At 57.6% G+C, this 18,893-nt stretch overlaps 3 protein-coding genes across 4 annotated transcripts; 2 read left to right on the top strand and 1 right to left on the bottom strand.

Annotated features, from left to right (window-relative positions):
- Window positions 1–639: 639 nt before the first annotated feature.
- TRIR (telomerase RNA component interacting RNase) lies at window positions 640–4,084 on the bottom strand. Of its 2 annotated transcripts, XM_047701409.1 has the most exons (3): window positions 3,654–4,065; window positions 1,384–1,461; window positions 640–1,071 (listed from the first exon to the last, which is right to left on the bottom strand). In XM_047701409.1, exons 1-3 carry the CDS (start codon window positions 4,005–4,007, stop codon window positions 964–966), a joined length of 540 nt encoding a protein of 179 aa, XP_047557365.1. In that variant the 5' UTR covers window positions 4,008–4,065; the 3' UTR covers window positions 640–963. The 2 variants fall into 2 exon arrangements, with proteins under 2 accessions (XP_047557365.1, XP_047557375.1); XM_047701419.1 differs by lacking the exon at window positions 640–1,071 and having other exon boundaries at window positions 1,385–1,461; window positions 3,677–4,084.
- A 1,429-nt stretch (window positions 4,085–5,513) lies between these two features.
- GET3 (guided entry of tail-anchored proteins factor 3, ATPase) lies at window positions 5,514–10,778 on the top strand. Its single transcript, XM_047701376.1, has 7 exons — window positions 5,514–5,703; window positions 6,535–6,682; window positions 8,633–8,781; window positions 8,866–9,016; window positions 9,624–9,731; window positions 9,821–10,018; window positions 10,425–10,778. The coding sequence occupies exons 1-7, from the start codon at window positions 5,543–5,545 to the stop codon at window positions 10,554–10,556; spliced, it is 1,047 nt and encodes a 348-aa protein (XP_047557332.1). The 5' UTR covers window positions 5,514–5,542; the 3' UTR covers window positions 10,557–10,778.
- Window positions 10,779–14,298: 3,520 nt separating this feature from the next.
- BEST2 (bestrophin 2) lies at window positions 14,299–18,615 on the top strand. The gene is made up of 9 exons (XM_047701351.1): window positions 14,299–14,708; window positions 14,817–14,911; window positions 15,595–15,828; window positions 15,923–16,077; window positions 16,423–16,500; window positions 16,679–16,831; window positions 16,918–16,998; window positions 17,194–17,348; window positions 17,820–18,615. The coding sequence occupies exons 1-9, from the start codon at window positions 14,557–14,559 to the stop codon at window positions 18,241–18,243; spliced, it is 1,527 nt and encodes a 508-aa protein (XP_047557307.1). The 5' UTR covers window positions 14,299–14,556; the 3' UTR covers window positions 18,244–18,615.
- Window positions 18,616–18,893: the final 278 nt, after the last annotated feature.

Here is an 18,893-nt window from a genome sequence, read left to right as displayed (position 1 = left end):
CCAAATCCTGACCCAACATACAAGGCTGTGTATATAATCCACACCCTATCCTCTTTAGGTCCAGTTATATGGGCCACCTTGAAGCTCTCCACAAAGGCCACCCGTTCTCCCACCTGTTTTTACACTGGCTGTTCCCTCCCACCTGCTTCCTCACCTCCCTAAGGACTCAGATCAGATGTCAGGGCAAATAGACAACTTTCCCCTAGCTTCTACCCTGTATTTCTTCCCAGTCACCTCCCAAAATGGCTTCCCCTTTTTGTTCGTTTCCTTCCAGAAGGGCAGGGAGTGTACATGGTCTGTTCTTTTCACTCTTATGACCCCAAGGTCCAGAAGAGCACAGGCACACAGTAGGCATTCATCAAGTGTCAGCTGAATGAAGAAATGGACAGTTCTGGCCCGGCCAAATGGGGCTGTGATGGGGCCTGAGCATGAGCAGCAACACTGGGGCTCTGTCAGGGGTAGGGGCAAATGGGTCCTGAGGAGAGTCTCATCACCAACAGGAGGGGATGCACCCCTGTCTGCCCCACACCCCCAAATAAACCCCTCACCAATCAAGACCCAGGACCAGGGGTAGAACCAGGCAATGGGAGGAGGGAGTGCTTTGGGTGGAGAACAAAGAAGGCAAACCAAGCACACAGCTCCGGAACTAAGTCAAGTTCTTTACTTCCCAGAAGTGATGGCTAAGGAGGGGTGGGGTGGGGTTGGGGTGAGGAAGACAGAAAGAGCCAGAGAGAGCGAGGAGGTGGGAGGAGAGGGGACAGTAAACCACTGTTCTATAAGTCTCAGGAGGCAAGTGCTCAAGGTAAAAAAGAGTCCTGGAGAATCATCCGCGGCTGCGGAAAGCGTCTCGATTTCCTTCTGTGTAGAAGTCCTTGGGGGGAAAGGCTGCCGCCGCTGCCGCTGCATTAAATAGTTATGTACATCGCAGAGAGTCCCAGGCCATAGGCAGGCGGGGGAAGGGGGTCATTTCACCAGGGGCCGAGTTTTATCGTCATCGCCACACTGATGGGCTTTGTACTTTTTCACCTCTGCCATGTACTTGGCCCACGCGTCACCTTTACTTGTTAATACCTGTGGGTGGGGAGGGGGGCATATAGGGGTTGCAAGGGGATACCAAGGCGGCCAGGAACTAGGGTCAGGACTGTCCTGAGACAGCTGACCCCCCCCCCACACACACCCTGCATTACCCTTAAGGTCCTGGGTTCAAGGTAAAGATATGCAGACTCAGTTTTTCTGGGGATCCCATTGAAAGCCTCCTCCCCCACCCAGTCCCTGCATCCAAGGCCCCGGGAGCTGGACAGAGAGGGAAAGGGCTCAGCAGCCAGGCTAAGGCTGGAAGGGAAAGGTGCTGCGGGGGGGGGGCCCCACAGCCAGCCTGCTCACCTCATCCTCCGTCTTCTGCTTCTTGGCTACTATTCCCGTCTTGAGGGCTAGTTTGTTTCCGCCTCTGCGCTTGCCCACCTGGGTGAAGGGACAGAAGACTGCAACGGTTACAGGAGTCGGGCCCGCCCTTGGCGGCGCTGAGGCCCACTACACCTTCCTAGCCCGGCCCGGTGGCCCGTCCCGACGCCGCGCCCAGCTCCGCCAGCCGGCCAACCTGCGCAGCAATCAGAGAGGAGCACACGCGATTCTTAGCGCCTGCCCTGGGCCCATGATGCCCTGGCAGTCGTGGGCCCCTGGGCTGCCCTCCCCAAAAGCAAGAACCCCCCCCCACAGGCTGTCCTCTCTCTCCAGTCCGAACCCTCACCCTCCCCTAGCAGGGACCACAGAGGCAGCAACAGTTCCCTTTACTGAGCACTCACTGTATGCTAAGCTCTGTGCCAAGTACTTTCGATGTATCATCCTTCACTTTCACAGCTGCCCTAAGAGGAAGGTTACAACCATCCCCATTTTGTAGATGAGGGAACACCTTTGAGAAGGAAGAGGGCCTATTCCTGGTTGGCAGCAAACAATGGAACTAGATTCAGGGTCAGATGGGTCCAAGCCACAGAGCAGTATCCTTACCCACCAAATGACACTGTCTCCCCTGCACCAAACCTGGCCTGTTTAAGAGTGCCCCTTGGTGAAGAAAAGAAAAGAATCAGTGACAACTACTGCTACTCCCAATCACAAAGGGTCACTCAGCCTCCACCTCTGGTTCTTACACCAAGCCAAGAACCTAGGTCCTGACACACTCTCTTCCACCAACGTAAATCTCACCCCAGACCTCATCCTAGTCCTCCTTCTCCCACCCACTGAGCACTTTGTGTCCACAGGCAGCAACAGTCTTCACAGGCTTCATCCCATCTCTACCCCTCCACCAGGCATCAAGTAACCTGTGCTGCTGGGACTATCCCCACTCACTTTTAACAATGAAGAAAATGAGGCTTAGAGAAGTTAGATCACTTGCCCAAAATCACACTGTTAGCGCTAAGACCTGACCTCCAGTCTGTTACTCTCAAGTCAACACTTTTCTCCACACCACAGGGACTTGACCTCTGAAAAAATTAATATCTGGGCTGTGAATTAGCTACTTTTTCTTTTATTTCTCCCCTTTTTTCCTTTTTTTTTCTTTCTTTTGGTTGCTAAAGAAACTTTTAAGTATGTCTTTTTTTTTTTTTTTTTTAAACAGGCTGTACACCCAACATGAGGTTTGAACTCTAGACCCTGAGATCAAGAGTCGCATGTTCTACTGACTGAGCCAGCCAGGCGCGTTCGTGTATTCCATCTCAATACCAGAAACAAAGCAAGCTCAGAGTGGATCATCAATATAGTTGCCATTTATTTAGCCTAGAATTTCTTGACCTCACACTGGTGGCATTTTGAACTGGATCATTTCTGCGGGCAGGGGGCTATCCTGTGCATTGTAGAACGCTGAGCAGCATCTCTAGCCTTTACTCAGAGATGTCAACAGCACCCCTCCCCCAATTCTGACAACCAAAAATTTCTCCAGGCTGCCAAACTGAAGGGGTTTGGGAGGGAGGGGTGTTCATTCCCAACTAAAAGCTACTGGTGGTTTAGCCCCTTCTATAAGACAAAGCCAGTACTAACCTCCGGGATGGCCTTACAGAACCCTCAGCACATCACAAGATGCGATGGTAACCATATTTGCAAATGGGAAAATTGAGGGTAGGCCAGCCCAGACACTCCAGGAAAGCAAGGATCTTGTCATGGTCAACACGGCACATCCAGCACCCAGCACAATGCTCAGCATAAGGTATGGTGCTCAATAAATGGACACTGGAGGAATGAGACTCAGGGAAATAGAGCAAATTTCCTAAGGTCACACAGGAAGCTCTGAGTCTCCAATCCACACAGCTCAGATTCCAGATTTGAATTTGCCCCTCTTCCCCATAGTGGGAGATGGTCCCAGTACCCAAGTTTAAGTACCACTCAAATAGGAATCCCGGTATCCTGATTTCCCCATCCCCGGAGCGCTGTTTCGAATGCAATTCCCTGGCTCCCGGTCCCCGCGGGCGGGCGGGCTCAGGGGTCCCCACCCCCGCCCCCAGACCTCTCGTCGAGAATCCAGGTTCCGGATCCTCAGCGGGCGACCGGACGACCCTCTCACCGGGGCCGGAGGGTGGACCCGGATCCCGATACCCTTTCTCGGGCCCCGATTCCCTCTGCCAAGGCAGGCCCTGGCGCCCGCCCCCACCCCCGCGGCTCCTTACGAAGCTGAGCGTGGGGCCCGGGCCGCTCTTCCTCTTCAGATCCCCAGGGCCCGCGGCGGCAGCGGCGGCAGCAGGCTGGTCGGGTCGCGGCGGGCCCGGGGGAGGCTCCTCCTGCCGCTGCCGCTGCTCCTCCTCCATCTTCCGCTTGAACAGCTCCAGGAAGCTGCCGTCGTTGGCGAACAAGTTCACACCGCCCGACACTGGGCTAGAACCCGCGCCCGACGCTTCCTCGTCCCCGCTCTCGGGCGACGTCCCGGGCCCCGACTCAGCCCATCGGCTCCCGACGCCGCCGCCGCCCGCGGGGCCCGGCGCCTCCCGGCCCGGAGGCTCCGCCCGTCTCCCTCGGGCAGCCATTTTGTCGCCAGGTGCCGCGCAAAGGACTCCGGGAAGGCAGCTCCGGCCCGGCGCTTGGCGCCCGACTTGCCCTGTCCCGGGCAATGCATGCCGGGAAAAGCGGTCTGGCCCTCCAGCGTCCGCAGCAGGGGCGGAGTATAAGGGGCGGGGCGAACAAGGGGGTAAAACCTGACGCCAAGGGCCCGCCCAGCCAGCCACGCGGATTTTTATAATCCAGGTAGAATTGGGCAGGCGTTAAACGCAGTCTCCCCGGGAAGGGAACCATTGTCTGGGCCTGGGACTGTAGCTGGCTCTCCGGAGTGAAGTTCCCACTTGAAACTGGGAGCACATTACCTTTCCGGGGCTCCCTTCTTGCACTAGAGATAATCTCCCTTCTGGCCCCAGCGTTAATCTCTGTGAGGGAAAGGACCCCGTCTGAGAGTGTGTGTTCAACTGACACCTCGAAACCGAGGTCCCGAACTCGGTCTAGAGGGCATATCTAGGCTAAGCGCACACCACCCCGAATAAAAATGGGGATGTCTCTGGTTTGGTTGGGTACCTGCCTCTGGAACGGAGCTCTCATTTGGGAATGGCAGTACAGCTGGCTTAGTGGAGGTGGGGTCCCCACCTGAAAATAAGGATGTTATGGGCTGAAGTGCTCAAAAAAACTCGCGGGATTTTTTTTTTACTATAGTCTATCTAAGGTTAAGAGTGTTCGCCAAAGGCCTGGGACCCCGCGGTATTCCTGCCCAGGACAGAGGTTCAAACAATTCGCGGAATCTCCCCTCGAACAGAGAGCAAAGTGAGAGAAGGCTTCCGGGAATAGGGTCCCTTCTGCGACGAGGAGCGCAATTGCAGGTGTGGTCTCTGCCCTGGCCTGCCCAGCAAGGGGCTCAGGGTGCCCTGGACGAAGATCTATGGACCTCGCCCAAAACCAGAGGAACTCTCCCTCTAGCCCAGTTGCGGTCCAGGGACCTGTCTTCGGCCAACGAATCGGTTTGTCTGTGATTGGTTTGCGTCAAGAGCCAGGTGGATCACAGCCAATTGGATAGCAGAAGAGACGGACCTGAGGCGATGGTGGGACCCAATTTAGAGAATAAGGACAAATGATCGACATGAAGTTGAACCTATGGAGTCAGGCCAGGGCGGAGCTCGGATCTAACTTCACGGAAAGGGCATGGACAGGGTGTTTGGCTGGTTGCTAAGGAGAGGATGGCGGCTACCGGAACGTAAGACTGATTGGTGAAAGTGAGAAAAAACGTAGCCAATGAAAGGAGAGCTGAGAGACTTGGGAACCAGTCAGAAAGGGGAGTAGTCTGAAAAGTACCAATAGGTTAATTCGGCAGGGGGAGTCTCTGAAAAAACTTAGACAAGAGGGCGACAAAGTGAATCCTAGAAAAGAAAGACATTGGAAATATAGCTTCTGTTACCTCCTAAAAGTCAGGCCATGAGGAAATTAATTCAGGCTCCTGGACTTGATGGGTATGTGCTAGGCAATTTCCCCTGTAGGTTCTTTTCATGGTGCGCTCCGCTTGATCACGTGAGCCGGTTCCAAGATGGCGGCAGGGGTGGCCGGGTGGGGGGTTGAGGCAGAGGAGTTCGAGGATGCGCCTGATGTGGAGCCGCTGGAGCCCACGCTTAGCAACATCATCGAGCAGCGCAGCCTTAAGTGGATCTTCGTCGGGGGCAAGGGTGGCGTTGGCAAGACCACCTGCAGGTAAGGAAGCTGCGGCGGGGGCCTGGAAGACGGGTGGGATGTACCACCGGGCGAAGGGGAGGAGGCTCCGGAATGGCTCTTCCACCCCAAGCCAAGCAAGCGGGCCGGACCGGGGTCTTCCAGATTGTACTCCCAGACGTTACCTGGGGCAAATGGAAGATATTGCCTGAATGCAGGCTTGGAACCCTCTGATTTGGACCGCCCCCGTTGCGGCTCAAGGGCAGACCCACATTGAACCCAGCGCACGGGAGCCAGGAGAGCACTTAGGTGTCCCAGTCAGCTGGACCGTACCAGAGTGAGCTCGGAGTAGGGGGAGGGGCAAACTATCCTAGTCGGGCGAACCTTGACATTCTCTGGCCACGTGGGGGTAGAGGTGGTAGGCGGGAGGGGAGGCACGTGATTAGACCATTCCTGTCAGCTGGGGGAGGGGGTTGGGGTCCCTGGGGCAAATTATCCTGAACCCTCCTGAATTTAGCGGGCGATGCAAAGGACCCTTTAGCTTAGCGTTTAGGGAGGGGGTACAGGGTCAAGCCAGGCTGGCTGGACAGCTGAACCGTGGCACTCTGTGCCAACAAAGAAGCAGCGGGCACCAGGCCAGACCAACTCAGACAGCTGAACTTTATCACTGTAGACACCCAGAGGGGTCAGTAGGTGAAATCTGAGAGGGTCTCTATACAGGGATTAAGTCTTGATTCCACAATTACCCATATTCTTTCCCAAGGCCCCTGTCAATCCAGATCCCCTGCTCCTGGGCCCTCTATAACCCCTTGCAGACCTAGGGAGCAGACCCGGACCCCTCACTCCCTGCCTTTTGAACTTTCCCTTGCCTAGCTGCAGCCTAGCAGTCCAGCTGTCCAAGGGGCGGGAGAGTGTTCTGATCATTTCCACGGACCCAGCCCACAACATCTCTGATGCATTTGACCAGAAGTTCTCCAAGGTGCCTACCAAGGTTAAAGGCTATGACAACCTCTTCGCCATGGTGAGTGGAGCCGGGCTCAGCTCCCCACTCTGGCAAAGGCCCTTCAGGCTCTCTCTGTGAACACCCACCATCAGCTACCATGTCCTGCATGTTCTCCATCATCCCTCAACATACCCACAGGACAACAATCGATGAATGTTTGCAGAACAGAAAGGAGGATGGCATGACCAGTTTAGTGAACGAGGGGAGGGAAGGAGATATCATAGGTCAATCACAGCTACATGGTACGGATCTTGTAGGCCACTGGGAACAGCTATGTTTGATTCCAAGTTTAATAGGAAGGTGTTCATTTTAAGTAGGCCAATGTCATGGCCAAATTCATTTTTCAGAAGATTCCCTATGGCTGCCATGCAGAGAAACTCAGGTGGGGGCAGAATGCTGGGAGAAGTGGTCAGGGGAGGAAGAAGTAGTGGGCTCCAGCAGGCACATCAGATCTAGAGAGACCACTCTGGGAGTGGGCGCAGAAGCCTGCCCAGAGTGAGTGAGCTGAGGAATGGAGACAGTGATCGCCATCATGGCAACTGAGAAATAGGGCCATTGCTGGAGGCAGCTGGGGGTGGGTGTTGTTACGGAGGCTTTTCTTGGGGGGGAGGGGCTGGAGAAAGGAGATGCTGGAGCATGTTTGCTGATGCAAATCCTCCAACAGGAAGGGACAAGTGAGGCTGCGGGAGGGAGCAAGGATGCTGGCAGAGAATGGTCCTCAGGCAGGTCGGTGGGTGTAAATTTCATTCAGCTCTCAGACCCAGGACATGGAGGCAGGGCAGGGTGGGAGACATGGGGACCTTTCCTGTGGGAGATAAGAGTGTTGGCAGCCAGTGGCTTCTTTTTCCAATCAGGCACAGCACTGGTCTTAGCAGAGAGCAGGGGGTGAATGGGATGGATAGGGTTTAAGGAGAAAGAAGAAACTCCTGAGGGTGTGTCTGGCTCGAGTGCCTGTTGGGGATTGTGTTCAGGAATGGGGACCAATGTGAGAAGTGTTTCTCAGGTGCGTTCCCCAGCTGTTCACCTCGGTGCAGCCATCCCAGAGAGCTGGGAACAACAAGAGTGGGGATGTTGCCAGCCCCAGGGCAAAGTAGGCACCCTGTGGAGCCCAGGCTGAATAAGGGTGCCAGCCACAAGGGACACTGACAGTGAACAATGGGGACAAGATGGCCCAAATAGGTAGGAGGCAAGGAGGCCCAGGTCAGAGAGTGAGGGGTGGGAGCTTAGAGGTGGCCCAGTTACTGGCAATAACCCATCAAGGGTTTGACTGTCGGGGGTGGTGGGTGGCAAGCTCCCTGCAGGGAAATGACCCCTGAGGCCAGCGAGTTGGGGGCTTCACCATGGGACGTGTGAAGTCCCCAAGAGCTGACATGGGAGGAGGATGAAGAGAGAGGCGCCAAGTCCAGGGCAGACCAGACACCCCGGGGACAGTCGTCCCTTCATGGCTTCCACATACATGTAGAGGGCCCGCTGTGGGCCAGACACTTCTGGGTGCCAGGGACACAGCAATAAACACAGAAAAACCCCTGTCTTCACAGTGCTGACAGCTGATAAAGGTGATAAACGTGATGAGTCAACCATGTGAGGAGGGGTGGGGGCAGCTGGGGCGACATTATTAGATGGGATGGTCAGGGAACGCTCTTGTTAGAGAAATGATCTGCACAAGGTCAGGGCCCCAATTGGGGAAACAGCCAATGCAAGGGCCCAGCCCTGGGCTTTGACTTCCCTCTGGGGCACTGATCACAGTTTACAGTTTTCCATTTGTTTGTGAAACGGTTTGGCCACTTGTGTGACCACACGGGACCTGAGGGGCCGGGGGAGGGCCGTAGCACCTTAAGGGTATCCCCAGCGATGAACTGACGGGGAAGGTTGGCATTCGGGGCCCTTTGTGGGCTCTCTCTCGCCTGCCGCCTGGGTGAGAAGGCCTGACAGGAGCAGCAGCCTGAGTCTTGACCCCTCGGCCCTCAGGAGATTGACCCCAGCCTTGGCGTGGCTGAACTGCCTGACGAGTTCTTCGAGGAGGACAACATGCTAAGCATGGGCAAGAAGATGATGCAGGAGGCCATGAGCGCCTTCCCCGGCATTGATGAGGCCATGAGCTACGCAGAGGTCATGAGGTCAGGCCCGGGCAGCAGGGACGGGTGCCGCCTGGGGCTGGGGTGGAACGGGGCAGACAGGCCTGACCCTCGTCTCCCCCACAGGCTGGTGAAGGGCATGAACTTCTCGGTGGTGGTGTTTGACACGGCGCCCACAGGCCACACGCTGAGGCTGCTCAACTTCCCCACCATCGTGGAGCGGGGCCTAGGCCGCCTCATGCAGATCAAGAACCAGATCAGCCCCTTCATCTCACAGGCAGGCAGGGCCCCAGGGCTGCCGGGCACCCCCGTGTCAGAGTGTGCGGACGAGCAGTAGCAGAGGCCTTCCCCACACACGCCCTCTCAGTCCGCGGTTTCCCCATGGTGGGATGGCTCTTTCCTGTGGGGGTGGAGGGAGACTGTCCGCCTAGTCCATAGGATTTGTGTCTTGCCCCTACCCACGGAGTGCTCCAGGCAGAGCTTGGAGACCCCTCCTCCTAAGCCAGGTGGCTCTGGGCCTCCCCTTCCTTGTCTGTCAAATGGAGGCCATACATGGGTTGTTATTAGCATGACAACCCCAATGCCCCCACATTTCAGCACACCATCCCCCTCCCCCTTGGTGGTGTGTGGTCCCCCTACAGGGACTTGTGCCTCAGTACCACAACTGTTGGAGGAAAGGTCTACCTGTGAGAAAACTGAGGGTCCAGGAAGTCAAGCCCTCTGGCCACAAGCCCCCAGAAGTGCCAGAGCTGAGTTCACCCCGGTCTACTTGAGGGCCTTTAACTCCAGGAGGTGTCAGAGGTTATTTACTGGTATTTACTGCGTCCCCAACCTGCATGCTATAAGGCATCCCAGGTAAGCTGCGAGGCCCCCCCCCCCCACAGATGTGCAACATGCTGGGCCTAGGGGACATGAACGCAGACCAGCTGGCCTCCAAGCTGGAAGAGACGCTGCCTGTCATCCGCTCCGTCAGCGAACAGTTCAAGGACCCTGTGAGTCATGGTACGGGTGGGTGGTGAGAGGCTTGGGATGGGGACAGGGCCGGAACTTGCCCTTTGCTGTCCTCCCTCATACCCTGTAGGAACAGACAACGTTCATCTGCGTTTGCATTGCTGAGTTCCTGTCCCTGTACGAGACGGAGCGGCTGATTCAGGAGCTGGCCAAATGCAAGATTGATACCCACAACATCATCGTCAACCAACTCGTCTTCCCTGACCCCGAGAAACCCTGCAAGATGTGTGAGGCCCGCCACAAGATTCAGGCCAAGTACCTGGACCAGGTGTGCATGCCCCACTGCCTGCCTAGCCCTCATGCCTTTGACCCTGGAAGCTGGGGCCTGGTCCAGCCCAACCAAGGCCCCGTGGACCAGTTACTGTATTCTCTGACCTTTTACTCCGTCCTGTCTTCTAACCCTCTGCCCCAGCCTCCACTTTCACCCTAATTCTGGCTCTTGAAGACAAGAGCTGGCCTGGCCTGGTACCTCTGACCCCAGGGTGGGGGAGGCCCAGCTCAGTGATCTCTGACCTTACTGGTCTCACCCCCACCTGTCAGCATGTGAAGCCCCTGCCCCACATTCTCCCCTGATCCTGGGGAGCCCCCCAACCCAACCCCTCCCATTGACCCACATTCTGTCCCTGCCCTACAACCCCCTGACCGCCACCATCTGCCCTATGCCCTGGCCACAGATGGAGGACCTGTATGAAGACTTCCACATTGTGAAGCTGCCGCTGCTGCCCCACGAGGTGCGGGGGGCAGACAAGGTCAACACCTTCTCTGCCCTCCTCTTGGAGCCCTACAAGCCCCCCAGTGCCCAGTAGCACCTCTGCCAGCCCCAGTCACTACCATTTCACACCCACCCTCCATTCCCCCCCCGCTGGGGGGGCAGAGTTTGCACAAAGTCCCCCCCCATAGTATAGGGGGAGCCACTTGGGGGACGGGGGGCGGGGAGGAGGTCTGTTCCCCCTGGTGGGGCTGAGGGGGCTATAGCTGCCCCCACCTCTCCCTGCCTCTCGCCCCTCAATAAAATGATCTTAAACCACTGTGGATGTTGATGTAGAGGGGTTAGGGATCAGCACCTTTAGGTACAGTTGCACAGGGTGTACACTGCACAAAGATGGCACATCTAGAGGCACCAAGTCACACCAGAGATCTAATAGAGGTGTATGTTTATTATGGTAACTTTGGAAGGAGGGTATCTTCTTTTTAAGAGAGTGTTTTTTTCTAACTCAGTGGGTAGCAGTGTCCCTGCTGAGCCTATAAAATCTGTAGTAGAAGGGGAGCATCCGCCTGCTTCCTTTGAGGTTCAGAGCGTGGGAACTGGGAGGCCCCTTGGCCAGCCCTAGGCTGGTGGGGAACGGATTAGGCGGCAGCGGGCCCAGCACTGCCTGCTGTTTGGTTTAGGAATTAGTGGGCGCCCTGGGCAGAGGTTGGGCCTGCCAGACTGAGGATTAACAGTCTCTGCCCCATGATTCCTGTTCCCATGGGATGGCATCAGCTCTTCCCAACACAGGGCTGCAACAGGGAGCTAATTAGGAGGCAGGATGGAAGAGGACTCAGGTCAGGTGGGCCCCTGAAGTCCTGTCTGCTTAGAGAGCAGCCTCACTGGGTGATAGGCAGCATGCTTCCTGAAATTTGAACTCCGGTCCTTTTATCCCTAAAATGGAAACATAAAGTGTGGCCATTCAGAACCATGGCAAAATTGGCCAGACCTTGGAAGGGTTTAGCACACCAGCTTGGAAGGCATTTAGTGGGCTCCCTTACCCCTTCACTCCTCCCCCCTGCCACTGCCTGGACAGCCAGTGTCATCCCCACTTGAGAGACCCAAGACTGGGGCATTTGCAAGTTCCAAGCCAGAGCTGGTTCGAGGGGACAGAAAGAGGATGCCTGAGGACATGCATGAGTCAGGAAGTGGTGTTCAGGCTGCACACGGGTGTGCCAGGGTGTGCGTGTCAGGGGAACCCAGCCCCGAGCCTAGACGTGTCTCCCTGACCACCACCACCATTCCACTGGGTGTGTGCAGGCAGGCGTGGACGGGTTGGGGTGGCCCTTGTAAACAAATACAGTGGTGCAACCTGTGACAGACCCCAGGCTCTGAGCCAAACTGCCTGAGTTCAAAAGCCAGCTGTGCCTCAACCCATGTGTCATCTGGGCCTCAGTTTCCCTACCTGGATAGTCGGAATAACAAAAGCACCGGTTTCGTAGGTCCACTTGTAAGGACTCCGTGAGATGAAGTAAGCAGTGCCAGGCTCCACCAGGCACAGAGCCGCCAAGGAGGGTTTGTTATTCTTCGCTGTAACAATTATTCCGCATGTGAGCTAGCCCAGGCAGCCTGGGCAACCTGCCCCAGGACCAGCGGGGGTCCAGCAATCAGAAGTGTGTGGGGACATATGTGAGTTGGGGGAGGACGGCTGAGCACAGAGTGGGGGCTAGCTGTAGTGTGTGTAGGGATGCGGCCTAGGAAGTGGGGGCCCCTGTCTCACGAACCGAGGCCATCCTTGAAGCCCGTGCCCTCCCCCGGTCCTGAAGTGAGCCGTGCCACTCCCTCGCACCCTTTTATGGGCTGTCCGGCAGCTGGACAGCGGAGATCTGGGTCTGAGGGTGGCCAGCCCAGGCCAGTTCCTAATTACCCCGGGGCAGGGCAGACATCTGCCAGGCTGGGAACACGGTGTCCTGGCTGGCAGGGCTGCAGGGCAGGGCTGCAGCAGGCCTCCTAATGCACACGGGGAACATGAGGGGCTTCAAAGGTGCCCCTCTTGGGGTTGGAGCTCTGAGCCTCCGCACCTTCCACACCAGGTTGAGTTTGATGTTGGGGATAAGGGAGCTATTGTGTCAGGCGGGGGGGGTCCCCCTTTGTAGGGGTGTCTGTGAAGGGGAAGCATCTGCCTGCATCCACACCAAATTAGGGGACAAGGTTGTGTGTTCATGGCAGTACTGAGAGTATCTGAGAACTGAGGTGTGTGTATGGGTGTGGGTGCTTGGCGCACTGCGGTGAGGGAGCAGTGAGGGGAATGACTTATTACTGATTGTGCAAATACAGATGAGTTTCATGGGGGGGGTGGGCATGAGCCCATCTGGTTAGAAGGGTCTGTGGGACTGTAGGGGAGGGGTCTCTGTTGTAGGAGTGTGTTTGGGACCCTGCTCTGACCCCAGGACCATGTGCCACTGTGTTGAGAGCAAGTGTGCCTGCATCTGGTGTGTGACCACAGCTCAGAGTTTGTGCAGGAGAGATCGGGAGTAAATATATGGTCCCTCCCGTATGACGCTGTATGCTTGTGTGCGTGAAGGCATTCTGGGGTCTGCGCTTAGCGGTTATGTGACCTTGCATATTTTTGTTCCCATGGTGTGATCATGAGGGAATGCGGGGTCCCGGGTCCTGAGTGGCTGGAGTCCCATATGGATGGATACCTGAGAGCCGAGAGCCTGATGGGTTAGGGTCCATCTGCCCATATTCAAATGTTGGGGGTGGGTAGAGCTACCCGTGTCTTGTGTGACTTCGTAAGTCTTTGTGACAGTGTAGATTGCCCTCTGCATTACCACAGTTGTGGGAGGTTGTGTTAAAAGAAGCTCAATTTGTGTCTGGGTCTACGGTGTGTCTTTGTATGTGCATCCTTGTGGAGTGACACACCCTCACTCAGCAGTGTGTGTGTGTGTGTCTCTGGAGCTGGGAAGGAGACAGTCACTGCCCCCTCCCCCAGCTCAGGTCCAAGATCCCTTGGACGGGCCAGTGACTAACTAGGACAGAGACAGGGAGGAGCGAGGGAGGACAGGGCGGATTGCTCCCCCTGCCCCAGGTAGCAAACTGGCAGGACTTCTCCAAACAAACTTCTGAGGCTGCAGCCAAGGGGGGGCGGGCCAGGGAGGGGCTGCCCACGCCCACTCCCCAGCCCCCTCCCCCCAGAGTCTGGCCTCAGCCCCACCTAACACTGAAGTCACCCGCCCATTCTGTCCCTGGCCCTGTTTGTCTCTGCACCCTGCACCAGGTGAGAAGGGCCCAGGCCTTGGGGAACAGGATCCTGAGGAGAGACGGGTCCTTAGGCAGGAATCCATCAAACTCCTCAGGGTGGGGACTTAAGGGCTCTGAAGGGGGGAAGGGAATGGACAGATGAAAGGTCCAGGTGGGTCCATGAGAAGGGGGAAGGGACAGAACCTGGGCAGTTAAGCTGGGGGAATTGTGTAGGGGAGAGACCAGCCGGAGGAGAGGACCTGGGGGACAGAGCCTGGGGAACTGGAGGCTTGGGGACTGGGTTTCCAAGGGCTTCAGAAGGGCATGCAGGGGTGGAGAATGGGCTGAGACTGGGAGCTGTAAGGGTGAGGTGGGGGACCGGCTGAGATGGGACCTGTAGAAGGGGATCTAGGCTGGGGAAGAGCTGGAGTCCTATGACTCTAGAAACTGAGGCGCTGGGGACTCAGGGAGTGGGGAAGGCTGTAGCTAGAGCCCAGGAAAGGGGGCTGGGATCGCATAGAGGGCTACTGGGGCTGATTCCGGGACCCAAGGGTCTTGGGGGTGGAGGGTGGAGGGAGAGGACCTGGAGAGGTAGACGCCAGACGCTGGGGCCAGGAACCCTGGGAAGAGGGAGGCCAGTCAGAGGTGATTTGGGAAGGACTGGGGGGCTAGGGCTGGAGTGAGCACGCTTGGGAGGAGACCGGAACCTGGGCTCGGGATGTGGCCGAGGAGACCACGGTGTGGGAGGGGACACCAAGCTGAGTTGGCCCGCACCTCTCTGCCCCTGTCCGCAGCCTGGGGGGCGCGTTCCTCCGCCCACAGGCTGGGGTCCGCTTCAGCCCCTTCTCCTTTGGCGCAACCAGCCCGGCGCTGCGATGACCGTCACATACACAGCCCGCGTGGCCAATGCGCGCTTCGGAGGATTCTCGCAGCTGCTGCTGCTGTGGCGCGGGAGCATCTACAAACTTCTATGGCGCGAGCTCGTCTGCTTCCTTGGGCTCTACATGGCGCTGAGTGCGGCCTATCGGTGAGGCGGCCCTGGGCTGGGGGGCGCCGGCCAGGGAGCCTAGGGAAGGGACCTTGGGTGTGTCCTGGAGGGAGGCTCTCTTGTGACCCCCTGCCCCCTCCCTCGCAGCTTCGTGCTGACAGAAGAGCAGAAGCGTTACTTCGAGAAGCTAGTCATCTACTGTGACCAGTATGCCAGTCTCATCCCTGTCTCTTTCGTGCTGGGTGCGTTTGCTCCAGAGTTCCCCAAAAACCCATTTCCAGGCCTTTTGGAGACCCCATTCCTCAAAAGACTACCCCCTCAAATCCAACCCCAACAGACCCGTATTTCTACATCTTTCATGCCAGGTGTGGCCCCAATTACAGAGATCTTGGATGTCACCTGGTTACCAGTAAGCCATGAGAGCTCCGTGTCACCCATACATAGGCTTATCCTTGGCCATCTCAGGGTCTCCCCCCTGTGTCTGCTTGAGACTCCTAATGGCTCCCTACATGTGGGGCCCCAGGGACCCACCCCATATGACTCCATCCTCTCAAGGGCAGCCGGGAGGACATTTCTGTTGACAAGTCAGTGACTTCACGTGACCCCAGCCTCCAGTTTCAGATCCCCATGCTCCCAACCCTGGGTGACAGCCTGTCTTTGTAGGCCCTGTGTCTCCATCTCCATACTGAGATCCCAATCCCACATCCCAGGTGACAATCAAATAGCCAGGGTGACCCAGCCTGCTCTAGCCTCTCTGACCAGAGGACTGCCCCCTTCCCCCGATTCCCAGCCCAGGTGGCCCCGAGAGGTGAGTGGGTGACAAGCGTTCCCGGGTATCTCTGATTGCAGATCGTGTATCATCCCTCTTGCCACGACCTGGCACTAGGATCCCCACTTAGCCCCCCCATTGCCGGCTGTCCCGCAGGTTTCTACGTGACGCTGGTGGTGCACCGCTGGTGGAACCAGTACCTATGCATGCCGCTGCCCGATGCGCTCATGTGCGTGGTGGCAGGCACAGTGCACGGACGCGACGAGCGGGGCCGCCTCTACAGGCGCACGCTCATGCGCTACGCCGGGCTCTCAGCTGTGCTAATCCTGCGCTCAGTCAGCACCGCGGTGTTCAAGCGCTTTCCCACCGTCGACCACGTAGTGGAGGCGGGTGAGGCTCCGCCCTGAAGCCGGGAGGGGGGCGGGGCTGAGGACAGGGGACGGGGCGAGTAACCTCCCACCCACCCCGACTTCACCCCCTCCAGGATTTATGACCCGGGAGGAGCGGAAGAAGTTCGAGAACCTGAACTCGTCCTACAACAAATATTGGGTGCCCTGCGTCTGGTTCTCCAACCTGGCTGCTCAGGCCCGGCGCGAGGGCCGCATCCGCGACAACAGCGCCCTTAAACTGCTGCTCGAGGTGGGCCCGCCGGGAGGTCATTCATACAAAATTCCAGGGAAATTACACCTCTCCGGAATTGTGTCAGATGGCGACCTGCCACGCGCCTCCCACGAGGCAGAGTCCCAACACCATTACCCAGCAGCCCCCAGGTGCACACTTATCTCTGGGGGGCCAACTCCCAGGCGCATAGTATCCCTACCCCAGATGTACACTCCCCACTATGTGCTCTCCCTGGAGACCCAGAAGCGCACGCCCACATCCCACCAGGTAACCACTCACCTCCAGCCCACGTACCTACTCACACCTGATCCCCTTGTGTGCGCTCGCAATTCAGGCCCTCTCGTGACTTGTATCTGCACCCAGGAGCTGACTGTGTTTCGGGGCAAGTGTGGAATGCTCTTTCACTACGACTGGATCAGCGTACCCCTTGTCTATACCCAGGTAACCCTGCCATGCCTCCGTTTAAATCGGGCATCAGACGCTCTGAAGCACTGGTCTCAAGGAAAGACTGAGGGCCAGCTAAGACCCCGTATCAGTGATACCCCATCCTAGTCCTCGGCTCTCCAAGACCTCCTGAGACTGGGAGAACCCTGACCTGGTGACCCACTCTGCCCCCTAGGTGGTGACCATAGCTGTGTACAGCTACTTCCTGGCCTGCCTCATCGGTCGCCAGTTCCTGGACCCAGCTCAGGGCTACGAAGGCCACAACCTGGACCTGTGCGTGCCCATCTTCACCCTGCTGCAGTTCTTTTTCTATGCGGGCTGGCTCAAGGTGGGTGGGGCGCAGAGGTAGGGCCCCCCGGGATGGGATAGGCACGGGTTCGCAGGGCTCTACCAGACTATTCCCTCCCCCTTCAGGTAGCCGAGCAGCTCATCAATCCCTTCGGAGAAGACGACGATGACTTTGAGACCAACTTTCTGATCGACCGCAACTTCCAGGTGAGACTCGGTTGTGACCATCCGGGGCTCCCAAACCAGCCTTGGCCCCACCACCCGCCTAGACTTGCCCGGGCTTGGACTCTGAACCATCCTTCTTTCTTTGGTCACCATACTCCTAACCCATCCTGAGGGGTCCACCCCGCGGTGCCTGCGCTGTGCCAGGCTCCACCCGGCCCCTCATGCCCACGCCCGCAGGTTTCAATGCTGGCCGTGGACGAGATGTATGATGACCTGGCCATGCTGGAGAAGGATTTGTACTGGGACGCCACCGAGGCTCGCGCCCCCTACACCGCAGCCACAGCGTTCCTGCTGCAACAGCCCTCCTTCCAGGGCTCCACCTTTGATATCACGTGAGCCAGCGGGATGTGCGGGCCCAGCGGTGGGGCCTCCTGCAGGAGGGGCTTCTGGCCCCGAGGGGATTATCCAACCGAAGGGGCTATAGGACACCAGGACGGGGCCAATTTGGAGATTCGGGGCTAAGACCTAAAATCTGTGAGGACTAGAATGGGGACTAGGGATCCGGGTCAAGGTCTGGGACGGCCACTGATTGGGGGCAGACCTAAGCGCTAAGGCCTATGAGGATTGGACGGGTGGCCAGAGGCAGTGCCGGAGACGCGGCCGTCACAACTGAAGCTTGAAGGGCTAAGTTTGAGCTTAGCCAAACCCAGAGGATGAAAGCAGGCTCTCGAGAGAAGGACCAAGGTCTTTTGAGATAAGTGGGACAAAGGTGTGGGTGGAACCAGGAGGACCAGCGTGTCTCGGTCTCTGTCAGTCAAGGAGAGCAGCGAGGTCGCAACGCTGCACCACTGTCCGTCCGACAGGTTGGCTAAAGAGGACATGCAGTTCCAGCGGCTGGACGGTGCGGACGGACCGCTGGGCGAGGCGCACGCCGACTTTTTGCAGCGCCTCCTGCCGGTAGGCGCAGGCATGGCCGCGGGAGGCCTGCTCGGCCGGCGCCTGTCCTTAATGCGCCGCAAGAACAGCTGCGTGTCTGAGACGTCCACAGCCGCCAGCTGCGCGTGCGCAGGCGCCCCCGACGGCGCGGCCCCGGACTGCGGTTGCGGGGACCCGCTGCTGGACGCCGGCCTGCGGGAGCCAGAGCCGGAGCTCCCCGTCGGCCCCGAGATGCCCGTCCTGGGGCCCGCCCCCGAGCCCTTTGCAACCGTGCCTATGCCCGCGCCGCGGGGACCGGCTCCTCCCTGGCTGCCCAGCCCCATTGGCGAGGAGGAGGAGAGTCTAGCCTGAGGCCCTCAGGCCTAGGATCCCCAAGGACAGGGACACAAACCCCGACAGGGCACGCAGGCAGCAGTTCGGATCTTTGTAAGCCGCGTGTGGACTCTACCTGCCCTATTTTGACCGGTTCCCGCCTCCTGCGCACAGTCCTTCACGTCTGGCACTGGGGCTTGGAGCGCCTCCTGTGGGCCAGGCACTGGGCTAAGGGTGAAGGATTCGTCCAGCTTCTGTGAACAGCTGGTCCTTCCCACTAGCTCTACTTCCCTCCCTCCACCGCCTGAGAGGACCCGTCAATGTGCCTTGCCTTTATTTTTTCCTTAAAATGGAGATGTGAGTGCCTACCTCATTGAGTTATGGGGATGAAATAACGACTTTAGAGTGTCGATCCATTATAGGTGCTCAATAAAATGTTAGTGGTTTTTACACACATTATTAGCCTGACTTTTCCTGCCAGGAATTAGACTAAGTAAGATTTGAGAATTCTTCTAGATTCTTTGATCACACGCTGCCTCCTTCTTCCCAAACTCTGCCCTCTGAAATGACCCCATCAGTGTCCATGGCTTTACTCATTCATTACTGTACCAGCCGGTCCCCAGACCACAGCCTCCTCCTGTCAGTCTTGTTTTATGATTCTGCAAGTGACTTCTCTGCCCCAAGTCCCT

The sequence above is a fragment of the Lutra lutra genome, chromosome 1, assembly GCF_902655055.1.
Source record: "Lutra lutra chromosome 1, mLutLut1.2, whole genome shotgun sequence".
Lineage (NCBI taxonomy): Eukaryota > Metazoa > Chordata > Mammalia > Carnivora > Mustelidae > Lutra > Lutra lutra.
Note: the sequence above shows the minus strand (reverse complement) of the source record. Positions and strands in the feature narration are given on the sequence as shown.